The sequence below is a fragment of the Hibiscus syriacus genome, unplaced genomic scaffold, assembly GCF_006381635.1.
Source record: "Hibiscus syriacus cultivar Baekdansim isolate YM2019G1 unplaced genomic scaffold, ASM638163v2 tig00110597_pilon, whole genome shotgun sequence".
Taxonomy (NCBI): Eukaryota; Viridiplantae; Streptophyta; class Magnoliopsida; order Malvales; family Malvaceae; genus Hibiscus; species Hibiscus syriacus.
The window spans coordinates 2,642,011-2,656,297 of record NW_024062795.1 but is presented as its reverse complement, the minus strand read 5'-3'; the positions used below and the strand labels follow the sequence as shown (position 1 = coordinate 2,656,297).

General features: G+C 35.1%; 1 protein-coding gene across 3 annotated transcripts; it reads right to left on the bottom strand.

The window, feature by feature from the left end:
- Positions 1–195: 195 nt before the first annotated feature.
- Positions 196–14,013, bottom strand: LOC120134674 (DNA repair protein REV1). 3 transcript variants are annotated; one of them, XM_039151117.1, is made up of 25 exons: positions 13,949–14,013; positions 13,569–13,783; positions 13,320–13,461; positions 13,080–13,195; positions 12,906–12,982; positions 12,118–12,632; positions 11,490–11,630; positions 11,158–11,290; positions 10,973–11,061; positions 10,560–10,610; positions 10,267–10,470; positions 6,866–6,985; positions 6,576–6,668; positions 5,999–6,058; positions 5,816–5,902; positions 5,575–5,658; positions 5,258–5,330; positions 4,038–4,106; positions 3,784–3,885; positions 3,010–3,306; positions 2,852–2,925; positions 1,874–2,466; positions 1,515–1,575; positions 662–841; positions 196–482 (listed from the first exon to the last, which is right to left on the bottom strand). In XM_039151117.1, exons 2-24 carry the CDS (start codon positions 13,754–13,756, stop codon positions 788–790), a joined length of 3,423 nt encoding a protein of 1,140 aa, XP_039007048.1. In that variant the 5' UTR covers positions 13,757–13,783; positions 13,949–14,013; the 3' UTR covers positions 196–482; positions 662–787. The 3 variants fall into 3 exon arrangements, with proteins under 3 accessions (XP_039007048.1, XP_039007047.1, XP_039007049.1); XM_039151116.1 differs by lacking the exon at positions 13,949–14,013 and having other exon boundaries at positions 13,569–13,862; XM_039151118.1 differs by lacking the exon at positions 13,949–14,013 and having other exon boundaries at positions 2,852–2,919; positions 13,569–13,862.
- Between the last annotated feature and the right edge of the window lie 274 nt (positions 14,014–14,287).

The following is a 14,287-nucleotide window of genomic DNA, read 5'->3' as shown; positions in this document are numbered from 1 at the left end:
TTTGTAAACAATGATGAAAATATTTAAAATCCTGTCAAACTTTCACCTTTGAACCTTACTTAAAATGAATACGTTATCATTTGATGATTGAATCTATGCTCTTTCATCTCTTTTTGCCCTCCCTTCTATCTTCCAAAATTATAGTTAATTATGCGATAAAATAAAACACGGGCTTTAATCTAGTAATGATTAGAACTGTATTATCCCAACTCCGGATGAACATCGGAACTGTATTTGCCCAATTCCTAATATATTTGAAATATTTTATGCTCACATCTAATAATATTATTGAACAAAAATATAGAATACATATACCTGAAGATAAATGGAAAATCAGAGTAACAAAAAACAGACCAATGACAATGAGTCAATGACATATATCTATTAAGAGAAAAGTTACCTGCATATATGCTGTATGCACAAGGACGGCTGAATAAATAGAAAAGCCACGGGAATGATGTTCAAGTTCAATAAGCTAGAACCTATTGAAAGATATATTTATATCATCAGCCACCCAACCGGATTTAGGACATAAAATACTAGAGTGAAATTGTGATGTAGCTAAAAAGTGCAAGGATTGCTGGAAATTTATATAATTTTCAAGTTAATGATGAAAAAATGCTAGCTTCTGGTCCGAAAATAAATGAGAATGTAGTCTCACCTATAAATCATGGAACTTGCACAGCCCACTATAGAAATGGTGAAAGTTTCTTTGATGATTTGCTCAATTTTCACCAGCTGAATGAAGGATCAATGTCGACATGTAAGCAGTCCCTGGATAGTGGCATTAATTATGCCGATGTATATTCAAGGTTCCACCATAGTTTTCATCAACAGACGCCTAGAAGAAAGATTTGAACATAAAGAAACATAAAGTCATTTACCATAAATGAAAACATATAAAGTTTGGTAAAAACAAGGAGATGACTAAATGTTGAAAAAGGAGTTAGAAGCTAAACAAAAGCTCCATGTACGATTTAAAGAGTATTGTCAACCACTTGTGGCGGTAAGAAAATAACTTGAAACTATTTACAGAAATGTAAATGAAATCCTGCATGCTCCATTTGAGAACTTGGATTTAGATTTCACTTGTTATGTAAATGGCAAGAGTTAAATTCATATATCATGCATAAATAGTTAAAATTCAATATGCTGTATAGTTCCTAAAAAAATATAATGTACAGTTGAAAAGTACAAAAATATGGATTTATCAAATCTGAATTTATATTAGGAATTTCAAATTCACTACTAAATAGGCATCTAACAAATCTATGGATTTGAGAAATAATCATGAATGTTACATAACCAAGTATTTTATTACTCATTTATACTAGATTTGAAATCTAAATCCAAAATTTGAAACCAAAGTTCTCAAATCCTACCTCAAGGTAAACAAAAAAATACAAGTAAAATGGTCTGAGAAAAAAATGAAGATATTAAACAGTAAATGTCACTAAAAGTGAAAAAATTATTTCAAGTATAGGAACTGGAGAATAGGAATATGATGTACTGACCTGAAGGTGGGGAAAGGTTAGATTGTACACCTCCAAGAAGAATTCTGATTTGGTACTTAGCCTGAAAGAGTATTTATGCTTCCATCAATATATGTATTATAAGCTAGAAGTAGCATAGATGACAAATAGTATCCCAAAGATAACTGATCCTAATTCATACTCAATCCATTAATCAATCTTCTAAAACCAGATCAGTTGGTCAAAAGGCCACCAATAGTTGAAAATTTAAGGCCTTATACAACATGATAATTATGAATTTCACAACAAACGTGCAAACAAAAAGGTCCAATGAGAGCACCAAATTATGCAAGAACGACTATCCTCTTCCACAACGTACAAACTCAGCAGAGTACAAGTACCTTCTTAGAAGACGAAAACAAACATAGATCTCCTCGATATCCACTACTATCTTCAATTTAACATAACTCATGAGAAGCTCATTGAAGCTGTGAATAGCTTCATTCCAAGCATCACATGTTGAATCTAAAGGATGCAGGGATTCAGCAAGAGTGCATTGCAATATTGAGGATAAACTCTCAGGTGAATTTGCTTTGTAATACATGTCAGCAACAAATTTCAATATTGGCAAATTGCTGACTTTGAACTTGTCAACCCACAGTGGAGGGTTTCCAATCCAAAGATTGTTGCTCAAACCAGTACCAGTTGATCCAGGTTGATTGTCAGCAGCAGACTTGATGCCCAATGGATGGCGTTCATTATCTGTCTTAGGACCCATGGCGGAGGTTTCTTGAATCCTGTGTGCAGGAAGTGCCTCAAATATGTCAGCTCTCAGTTCCTCAGGCAACTGCTGTAACACTGATGTGTCTAATTGGCTTAGAGAAGAAGGCACTAAATCATTATTTTCAAGTCCTGCAGTGGAAATTGCAACACTATTGGATCTGGCCCCAGAATCTGGCACTGTCTGCAGTTCTTGCAATATAGGCTGTTCATCCTTTGGGGAGGGAAAAATAATCATCAACAATAAAACTGAATACATTATCCAAACAAATATAGGTGAACATGGAGTCATCACAGCCATAGGAAGAATAAACGAGGAAAGCTCAAATGTCTAAAAACTGAATCGGTTAAGATATAAACCAAATTATCTGTACAGCCATATCTACCTTAAACCAACACTTCAACATGTCTGCACACGTTACACTATCTCTGTCATTTATTCCTGATTTCATATTTTAAACTCGATATACATAAAGTCAAAACTAGTACTGCCAGCAAAGATATTCCGATTGTTTTACAAAGTTCTAGTTGAGATGGGGATATTTCAAACACAATACAAAGAATCAAAAGGCAATATATAGCTTGGAATCAACAATTACCCTCATTTCCACTGCTGGTCTGCTCAATGAGACAGGATCAGAATTGTGAGATGTTTCTGCTTCCACTTCTGCAACTTGGTCAACAATCCAACAAATATATAAGCAATCAATACAAAGAAATTAAATATAAAGTTAAGGACCAGGTAAGAATGTTTCACCTAGGGCCGGTTCAGGAGGAATGAAGCATAACGATCTAGAGCTATTGTCACCTCGTACCTTTCTTTTGGTAATCAATTCAAATAGCTTTCCGCCATAAATTTCATTTATTTCTGAGAGGAGCTCCGAAGGAAGACTCTCCACAACTCCCATATCAAGGTCGCACAAAGGTGGGACACTTGAGTTCTGGTTTGAACAACCCTCACCATTGGATGGCTTATTTATCCCATGAACAGAATTCTCCACTGAAGCATTGTGTAACACACTTGAATTTCCATCCATATTCTTTCCTTCAGAATCTGCAACATGACACCGGTAACATTACGTGCTAATCTTAAGCAAAATAAAAGCAGAAACAAATTTTTCATGCACATTATACATTTCAGGATACTAGAGAAATAGTTTACTAGTTCTTTATTAAATGAAAAAGTAGATGCATGCTGGTTGCATCTTTTGCAATGATTAAGATCTTGGAATGGTATATTTAAAGCGTACAAACTCTAGCCGACTGAGTCTTAACTTGGTTGGTACCGTTGTAATTTCAGTATATTGGAGGTCATGTGTTGGAGAGAGCAATCACACAAATATCCTTCAATTTAGGGTTCTTTGTTTGGGGGAGGGTATTTGGTAGTCTGGGTATTGTGCAAAAAATAAAACGATAAAAAAAAGTATACAAACTCAGAGTTTTAAGAAGACAATGACTAGTGTAAGACGACTAGCGATAGGCTAACCACTACTACTACAATCTAGCCACTAAAACACGAGAGAGGAATTACCTGTACCCATACATTCTTTGGCTATGCTATTGATATCAAATTGTTCCTTTGAACTTTCTGAGGCAGACATGAGCCATGATTTCAAAGAGTTCCTTTCAGGTGCTTAAAATCAATTAACAAAAAAGATCAGTCAAGAAGGGATATAAACTAATGAAGCAATCAGGAATCTAACGTGGTTTGCATCACATTTAGGCCACCAAAAATTTAAAAGCACTCAAATGTATCAAGTCTATTCAGGATAATACAGCACATACCTTGTCTAGAAGTATCTGCACTTTCAAGCCTTGAAACTTGCAAACCAACACCTCGAATGTCCTTGACATCTACAAGAGATCAATTAAAAGGTTCTGATACTTAGTGTAAAGCCCACACCAAATTCATATACTCTAACAGTTCCAACCAAAATTACTGCCTAAAAGCTATTTCCAGAGGATGCATCGGGTGAAACTTGTCCACCAGACTCCCAAAAGATGTTTCACAATATCAAGTGCTTGATTTTCCTTTATGAAGGTTTCTTAAGCAAAGTGGCAGTAAACAATACAATTACTTTTCCAGAAGCAACAGTAAAGAGATTCTAAATCTGCTCTATTCAAAATGTTCAAGGCTAAGAGAAACGGCGAATGCAGAATTCATCATCTAAAAAATGAATGCATGACCATGAAGACCATGTTACCACCAATTAGGGCTGTAAATGGGACGAGATAGATCGCGAGCTACTCGAGATCGACTCGGTCAAGGCTCCATAAATACTCGGATTGAATGGACTCGACTCGAATTCTTAACAAGCCGAAACGAGCTACTTGATACTCGACTCGAAAAGCTCGTGAACAGCTCGAAAATACAATATATTAAGATTTTATTTTTTAAAAATAAATTATTAATAATATTAACATTTATGTATTGATTTTTTTTTAAAAAATACAGTAAGGCTTTCATGTATTTAAGGTTCAGGTTCGAGTTTGAGTTTGAGGCTTCAATCTAGTTAAGTTTAAGATTTTTTTTCATTTCGAGCCTTTCGAGTTGCTCACGAGCTTCAGTTCAGGATTTCGAGTTCGAGTCAAACTTAAAAATTTTAAGCTCGCGAGTTTTCGAGTCAAGTCGAGCTCAACAATACTCGAGCTCGACTCGGCTCGTTTACACCCCTACCACCAACTTCAAAATCTTGATGCTAGTATGCTACGATCCAACCAGCACTCATAATGTAACACTAAGAGTTGCTTGAACCATTTTCTTTCAAGAACAATTGGCATTCTTACAAAAAAAATTGCTGAGAAGCAAGAAAATTTTTATTAAAAAATGAACGGTTTGCCACTTAACAAAAGGCAACCAATCTTTATATATTCTACATAAGGTCTACATTCATGCTTGGACCTATGGAAACATACACATTACAGTGAACCTGAAATATCAAAAGGAAAAACCAATGGCATGTATGAACTTTTCCTACGGTTTCAAGACTCTCAAGCTAACATACCTATGTGGAAAGATCCAAAAAGCTGCTTTGTAATTCTCTGAAGCACTTCAATATCATCAGTAGCAATTGAAACCTATTGTGAAAAAAGCAAACACAATCCTCATATGTGATACATGTATTAAATGTGTATGTGCATGTCTCTCTATTCATGTGAACTAATACCAAAACATAAACAGTGTAAGGTGGAAAGGACAGTGAAAACATAAACCATAAGCTTTTACTTACTATTGGAAGTGTCAAAAAGGTTAAAGCTCTGCATGGTATAAGAACATAAATAATTTGTATTTACATTACAAGGCATGGAAAATTTATGTTACCGTAATGCTGTGGCTCAGGTTTTCGCAGTCTCCACAACCCATGAACTTTGTAGGCTCTCCAGCATCTTTCCTTCTCTTTTTTATCTAGATATGAATAATACACACACCAGAACATTTCTAATTTAGTGCTGGCCTTGATACATTATACTGTCACAGATTATCTTCCAGAGTAATTCAGCAAAAAATATCATATGGATCAGTCAAGTGATACCCTATACAAATCAATATAAAAGAAAATTACCTTAAGAGTGAAAGTTCGCCCTTGCACCCCACAACCTTGCAAACGTAATGAAACCTCTTTGCAGAGGTCTAAGAGGAAGTGCTGAGCCTGCAATAACCGATTAAAAATGTCTTCCTCAGTCAAAAAGAAGAAAAGACAACAAAGAGATAACCACAAGCCTTTATAATACATCAGACTACTGACATGTTGAAAATCCCTGAATCTTACACCCCAGTTCACTTCAGCTCCCACAGACTTGCTCTCCTGCAAATCACACCAACAGTAAGTAAGACAAATAGGAATAAATTTATCAAAAAGAAATTGGAAAACTTGACAAAATTCAGAATTGACCAATACAGTATTGTCAGACTGGAAAAATAAACTTATAAACTTATATTCCATCAGTTACAGATAAGATATGAGCTTCTGCACAATCAAAACTCAGGTTCTGAAATGGATATCTAGCACTTTGTTTATAAAATACTGTGCTAGAATAACTTCAATGTTCTCCAATACAATTATCAATAAAGATAACACCAGATATTCCTCTATAAACCTCAAAAAAATAGTTCATTGCTCGATTAAGCTGAGAGGAATTTTAGAATTCGAAACAGATATTCAAGGGAGCTTCATATTTGACTTTTGCAAGATAAAAACTGTGTATGTTAGATAGCTTGAATATATGGACATGACCTATGCAAATGAAAATCTGTAAAGAGTGCAGGCCTACAGTGTGAAATCAGGCAATTCTTGGATGAGAATCATATGCAGTTGGACAAACCTGAATCATCCCAACAAGACGATTATCCACTCCTCTACTATAATTCCAGAGCATCTCACCAGTTTTAATCCCAAAATCCTTTTGAAGGGAATCCTGCAGATGAAGAAGGTAGATGCACACAACAAATTAGATTAATATTTCACCGTACAGAAGTTTTGAGCATTGCATCTCATTTCTGAGATAACGATCGATACAAGCTCATTCATTTACCCACACTTATTAGAAATAATAAATTGGCCGTTTAATAGATGAAAGTACACCATCATATTTCAAACAAAGTGTAGAACTACCTTAGAAATTAAACGCAATTGTCCGCAAGTTTGAACATTTTTGTTTTTCAACTTTTCTGCCAGTACATGACCTATTCCTGGGAGTGCTTTTAATGGAAGTGGATCCAAGTATTCATCAACCTGCAAATTAAGTGAACATTGTGGTCAGTACGGAAGCATTTTATTTAAGCTATATCAGCTTATAGATATTTCAAAATGATTCTCATAATTCAATAAAACAGAAACTATATACTAATAAGAAGTGAGTCTAATGTGATCAGTTCAAACAACAGTTAAACAAAGTAGTATTCAAACAATCTGCTTCTATTGAAAAAAGCCATATTATTTTCCACCTCTTCCTTTTTTTTCCTTTGTTATTGGATTATTTTCCACCCTAAAGATGGTGAACTTCTGTAGTTTTTATTACCAAAGATCTAAAAGTCAGTAGTTTAGACATTAAATTTCGTTAGTCCATTTTCAAATTTCTGAATAATCGAATATAACAAGATGGATGCTTTTTTCACAATTACTCTAGTATGCAAACAAAAATAGATGAATTGAAGAATATGAGTGTCTTTCACAAACTCAACCAGGGACCATTCCACTTTTAAAATTAAGTACAGGATAGTTACATTCCTAATATTACCTTTCTTTGATGTCTCATGTCATTACAAGAGAATCTAATGCTCTACAGTGCCAACAATCAGAATAGTTTAATATACTTTACTGAAAAGGACGATGAAGAGAATTTTGTAGGAATTATAGAATTATATGAGTTGTTACCATTCCTTTAGTTAAGGGATTCTGTAAATATTCTTTCAATCCCTTATTTTAAGGGATCATATCTCCTAGGATTTGTATCTTAACTAACTTAGAGTTTCCTAATATAGAAACATAGCTTGTATATACAGATGCAATACGCCCTATTGAATTAATAAGAAAATACAAAGACTTACTCTGATTTCTACATGGTATCAGATTAGGTTACGGGTTTTTTTTCCCGACCTAGACCATGTCTACGAATTCTTCACCTGCATCTCCTACTCTGAAGATCACTTCAAATCCAGAAAAATTTTCACGTTTACCTACAGATTTGTCACCCGTGACTACTCCCATTGATTCTCTTGTAATACCTATCACTAATTCACTCACACCTACTTTAAACCCTCTTCCTGAAAATACACCTACTCCCATTGAAAGTCTTCCAAAAACAACACCACCCAAATAGCTTCGTGTCTACACAAGGAAAAGAAAACATATCCCTGAAGCTGTTTTGCAATCTGATTCTTGCCGAGAATTGGATTTGGGTCCCGCTGCCGAAATGGAAGAAGAAATACTCTAGATGACTTCCCTATTGCTATTAGAAAAGGGGTTAGACATAGCACCAAGCATCCTGCATCCTATTGGAAAGTTTACTAGTTATAATTCATTGATGCCTTCTTTTCAAGCATTTACAGCAACCTTGGATAAAGAATAGGTTCCCACAAGCATAGCTGAAGCTCTAAAGGATCCAAAATGTAGAAGGGCTATTGAAGAGGAAATTTGTGCACTAGAGAAAAATGCTACTTGGACCGTTGCAGACCTTCCTCAAGGATAAAGATTGTTGGTTGTAAATGGATCTTTGTAGTAAAGTATAAATTCAATGGTAGTATCCAACGATACAAAGATAGACTAGTGGCCAGAGGCTTTACGCAAACATATGGGATAGATTTCACAGAAACTTTTGCACCTGTGGCAAAGCTCAACACTGTTCGAGTACTCCTAAGTTTGGCTGTAAATTGCGATTGACAATTACACCAACTTGATGTAAAAAACGCATTTCTTAATGGCAAGCTAGAGGAAGAAGTATATATGAAATTACCACCTGGCTTAAAATCTATTGAAGGTAGCAACAAGGTTTGCAAGCTCAACAAGTCTCTATACGGTTAAAACAATCACCCAAAGCTTGGTTCGAGAGGTTCACTAAAGTCATTTTTAAAAACGGCTACAAGCAATCCCTTGTTAATCATACTCTTTTCATCAAGGTAACTTCTGCAAATAAGAAAGTTATCCTAATTGTGTACGTGGATGACATAATTCTTACTAGAGATGATGAGGAAGAGATTAGCAATTTGAAGAAGTTGTTAAACAGGGAATTCGAAAACAAGGACTTGGGAAAGCTAAGGTATTTCCTAGGAATGGAAGTGGCAAGATCAAAAGAAGGACTTGCGATCAACCAAAGAAGTATGTACTTGATTTACTCAAACAAACGGGTTTTCTTGGTTGTAAGCCGGCTGATACACCAATGGAGGCAAACTTGAGATTCAATAAAGAAGATGGGTCCTTAGTAGACAGAGAGAAATTTCAAAGAATAGTTGGGAAACGAATTTACTTATCCTTGACAAGGCCAGATATAGCCTTTCCCGTAAATGTGATAAGTCAACACATGACTAATCCTACTGAAGAGCATATGGAAGTAGCAAATAGAATTCTCAAGTACTTGAAGAAAACTCCAAGACACGACTTAATGTTTAAGAAGACACAAGACATAACTGTTAAGATTTTTACAGACTCTAGTTGGGTCGGAGATCTCACTGAAAGATCCACTAGTGGCAACTGCACTTTTGTTTGGGGTAACCTTATAACTTGGAGAAGTAAGAAACAAACTCTCATTTCAAGAAGTAGTGTTGAAGCTGAATTTAGAGCACTAGCATTGGGAATATGCGAAGGAATTTGGCTACTTAAATTACTAAAAGAACTTGGCACTAATCGGGAGGATCACTTTGAAGTTTTGTGTGATAATCAATCTGTCATTTAGATTGCCAAGAACCCAGTTCAACATGGTCGAACAAAGCATGTTGAGATTGATAGGCATTTTATTGTTGATCAAGTCAACAAAAAGACAACCACCCTTTCATACATTCCTTCAGAAGGACAAATTGCAGACATTTTTACTAAAGCTTTGCCAAAGCTTGTTTTCAATAAATTCCTATTCAAGTTGGGATTATACAATGTATATTCTCCAACTTGAGGGGGAGTGTAGGAATTATAGAATTATAGAATTATATGAGTTGTTACCATCCCTTTAGTTAAGGGATTCTGAGATTAGTATCTTTCCTAACTTAGTGTTTCTTAAGTTAGAGACATAGTTTGTATATACAGATACAATACGTCCTATTGAATTAATAAGAAAATACAAAGACTTACTCTGATTTCAACAAATTTGCATTCAACAAAATGCATGGCCAAATTGAAGAACATGAGCATTATTCACAAATTCAATCAAGAATCCTTTCACCATTTAAAATTAAGTGTAGGATGGTTACCATTCCTAATATCACATTAACATGGTCTATATAAACCAACATTTAACAGTCCCCTAACTCCACAGCTTGAAATTGCAAAATATATATATTAGAAAACATGAAATTAACCGAGCATACCCTCTCAGGATGGATATAACATTGACCATTTGGTTTAGCAGTACTGGTGGCTAGACGGGCCATGAGCATATTCTTTGCAATCCCAGCACTAGCACTGCATCCAGTAGCTTCATATATCTCTTTTCGTATTGCTGAAGCTAAAAGCTGAGGATCTCTACCTTCTAAGTCTGTGACATCTAAAAATGCTTCATCGCAGCTGACAGCCTACATTCAACAATAATTGCAACGCTAATTATAACAAAGGCTTTCCTTTTCCATAAAGATGGACATTTAATCCAATACCATGAGCAGACCTGAACTCTGTTGCAGTGTTTATGCAAGATGTTATAGAACTTATCAGCAACCTGCAAAATTAAAATACATATGAAAAAATCCAAACAACAGGACTAGTAGTAATCCACAGGAAAAAAAATACTTTTCCTAAGATGCAATTGCCAGGTTGAAATGTTAATCAGATTCAACTGCAGTTCTTTATCAGGACCTTATTTTTTGTAAGATCAGTTAATTCAATGTGATGGTTGCCATCCAGGGCTTCCCTGGTTGTGTCGTTCACCCTTTGACATGCACATCCTCCATTCAAAAGGAAACAAAATGCAGAAATAAAATGTAGAAAAGAGGACATGAGAAGAGAGGCGAGGGAACAAACACACTTTTCCATATCTAAGCAAATTTAACAGCTAACTTGCATACCCAGCTAGTGATGTACCTCCTCATATGCTTCAAAGTTATAAGGGAGAATAACAAGTTGAGGGCAAAGACCCTTGGCATCTCTAACAAACATTCCCGCCTTAATTCCTGAAGGGGAAAAAAGCATCAATCTCATGCTGAATAAAAGCTCTCAAACTAAAATATTAGAGCTAAGGGAGAGAGATAACTCAGACAAAAACCAACCATAATCTCGAGCAGAATAATTTGCAGAAGAGATTTCAGCAGTTCCTTTTGGATTGTATGAATGGCATACAGCTACAGGCTTGTCATTTAATTCAGGATGGCTCCTGATGACCACCGAGACAAAGAAACAGTCCTGAAGCAGCATATTAATTTCAATCCAAAACCATTGGTACCGAGGAAAAGAAAAATTAGTCTACGTAGACATATACAGAATTGTAACTCATGCTAGAAGTCTAATCCTATATGAGTCATTATCAATTATCGGTACAACTGTGATATTAGAAGAGTAAGAGGATAGACAACAATAAGTTAAGGTTAAAAGCCCAATGTACCATGTCAATGTGGATAATGGGAGTCTTCTGTGTACCAGCAGAAACATCTGAATTAGTAGACTTTGTCCAGCCATTTGACAAGCTAGGAAAACGGTTGCGATATCTATTTCTCCAGGTTCCTATGAAATGTAGCCTTGAATTCTACAATAATTTTAAAAAAAAAACTAGTCAATATATAGATGTTACAACAATATGTACAGACACACATAACTCATATACATGAATGCCCTTTCAAAAGGAGTCAAGGAAGCATTAATATTAACAGTCTAGTGAATTAGTCACGGTTACCATTAATATTAAAAGTTCAGCGCAAAAGTTACCATAACCAAATGCTTGATAAACAAAACATAATGGGCTACTTGGGTCAAGAACATGGATTCAATAAACTTCAAATGGAAATGTGACAATCACCATATTCCAATCTACATAATACAGTCGAAATAAATTCGCAAAGAGTAACTCGATCAGCAATACTCAAACAAATAACTACAAAAAAGGTCTAACATTTCTAATAACTAAAACAAAAACAAAAAACACAAATGGCTTGAAGCCGCTGAGAGGATCACAAAGAAGTAATCAAATATAGCGCTGCAATGTGAGAATAAACAATCATTAATCTATTCAATACCTTGAAGTAATTCTCCACAAAATTGGGATCCTTAAGAGTGGAATGCCGCTGCTTGGAAGGTCCAATGACCGATGATCTGGGTGATCCTCTTATACCACGATTGTCAAAACAGTGGCTACTAACAGATGCAGAGGATTGTTCAGGACAAGACTGATGTCTGTTGTTTGCCAAGCTTTCATCATCCTCTTGTAGATTAGTTGGTTCTAACACTTCTACTTCCTTAGGTTCTTCACTATACCTATTACTTGGCTCATCGATTAGGGTTTTATTAGAATTTTCACACATAAGTTTGTTGTGTTCTTCGGTAGCTTGCTTCCTCCATTCAAAGGAATTACCTGCTTCAGAAAAACTTGCATCCTTTGATGCATCCTTTAAACATAAAAGCCCAGTTTCATGTTTTACCTCACAGATTGGATTTGTAAAAGCACCCTCATCTGCAGGTTTGCTTTTTGGAGTGAAGAAGGACGACAATGTTGGTTGATTGTTAGCAAGTTGGTTAAGCTGGTAAGGAACCCCTTGAGAGAGCAAAGCAAGATCCATAATAATTCAATAGCATGTTAAAATGATAGTTGACATCGTCAATTAGAGAAAGTAAGAAAAAAAAGGAATATTATTAAAGCTCCACAAGTAATAACTTTTTCATTTGAAGTAACAAACTTCTATTTCTGCCATTTTGGTTCAATAATTTATCAACCATTTTGGTTCAATAATTTATCAACCATTTTGCTATGCTTCTCTCTTCAACTATGTAACTATAAACTGTGAACACACAGAGTGCATCAACTTACAACTCAAGAGTTTGTTAGCAGCAACAGAATCTAGAATCCACATAGGTTTCACTACAGGGAGTCCACTGCTAAATGACCTAAAATCAAATCACAAACAAAAATAACTCAACTTATAATTAAAATCCATTTAACCATTCTAAACATATAAATATGAAATTAAAAGAAAAAACGAACCTGAGATTCTTGATTTTACTGTCAGGAAGGTTGCTGCATATGATATGTGTGACTCGATGCCTTGAAAAATAATTCTCAAATCGGCCACCATAATTCAACATGTACTGTCGCAGCTCCTGCTCATTTCGTCATCAATATAAACAAAAAATATGTCACCAATTTGAAACTCATAAAACTGGAATGGTGGAGAAGAACTAAACAAAATTACATTGAATCAGAAAGAGTATACAAGAACTAAACCTGACTAGATGGAATCGTGAAACCATCAACAAAAATTGAAACCCCGTCAAAAATAGGTTTCGTATAAGAATCACTACGACTAGAATTCGAAGCCTGTGCATCAAACTGATTTTGAAGCTTTTTATTTTTCACAGCCATATAACTGCAAAAACAAAACAAAAAATGGATAACAACTAATATCCTAAACATAATTGATTTGTCTGAAGCATGAAAATTAAGGAGAGAAAAGGAGGGAAAATGTTGAAAAACCTTCCGAAATCAGAGAAAGGAGAAGAGCGGAAAGAGGGGCGAGAGCCGGAAAGAGAATTGGCGCCCCAAGCCATGCCTAAGGTTTTCTGGTTACTTTTCCTCTTCTTGCTATTGCTGGTGTTACTTTGATTGTTTGAAGAAGTTGAATTGATGCTTCGTTGTTTCGAATTAGAGGAATCCAGACTCATTTTTCCGGAAGAGTTTTATGTTAAAATCTAAACCGCCGACTCCACAGAAAACAACAACAAAATTTAGCGGGAGAATTTCAGTTCATATATTCCAATCTAACAAACAAAATACGGGAGAAAAAAGAGTTTATAGGCGTACGCAGTACGCTATACCTAAGTTTATAATTATATATGCGACGTGGCTTGTTTTACCTGGAAATTGTGGTGTTTCAGATCAGGGATTTTGCAGACGTGACTCGTGAGTGTGGCGGTAAAACTCGACCGATTACCAATTGATCCGCCCCAAATTCAAAGGTACAAAATGCACAACGAGAAAATAAATGGGTAAATTACACCTACCCCCTTTACTTTTTATATATCTTATTTTAGTCACAACTTTTTAAAACATTATGTTTTAATCCTATTGTTTTTTATTGTCTTATTTTAGCCATTAGGTTAGTAATTCCTGTTAGTTTTTTAACATGGCATATTAATAAAAATAGTAACTTACCCCTAATTTTAGATATAATATTAATTTAATCTTATTTTTTA

Coding starts and splice junctions, on each gene's coding strand:
- LOC120134674 (XM_039151117.1), bottom strand. CDS start 13,756: ATGAGTCTGGATTCCTCTAATTCGAAACAACGAAGCATCAATTCAACT. Junction 12,633..12,905: donor TGCTAACAAACTCTTGAGTT/GTAAGTTGATGC, acceptor TGCTCTCTCAAG/GGGTTCCTTACCAGCTTAAC. Junction 10,611..10,972: donor ACTTTGAAGCATATGAGGAG/GTACATCACTAG, acceptor TTAATTTTGCAG/GTTGCTGATAAGTTCTATAA.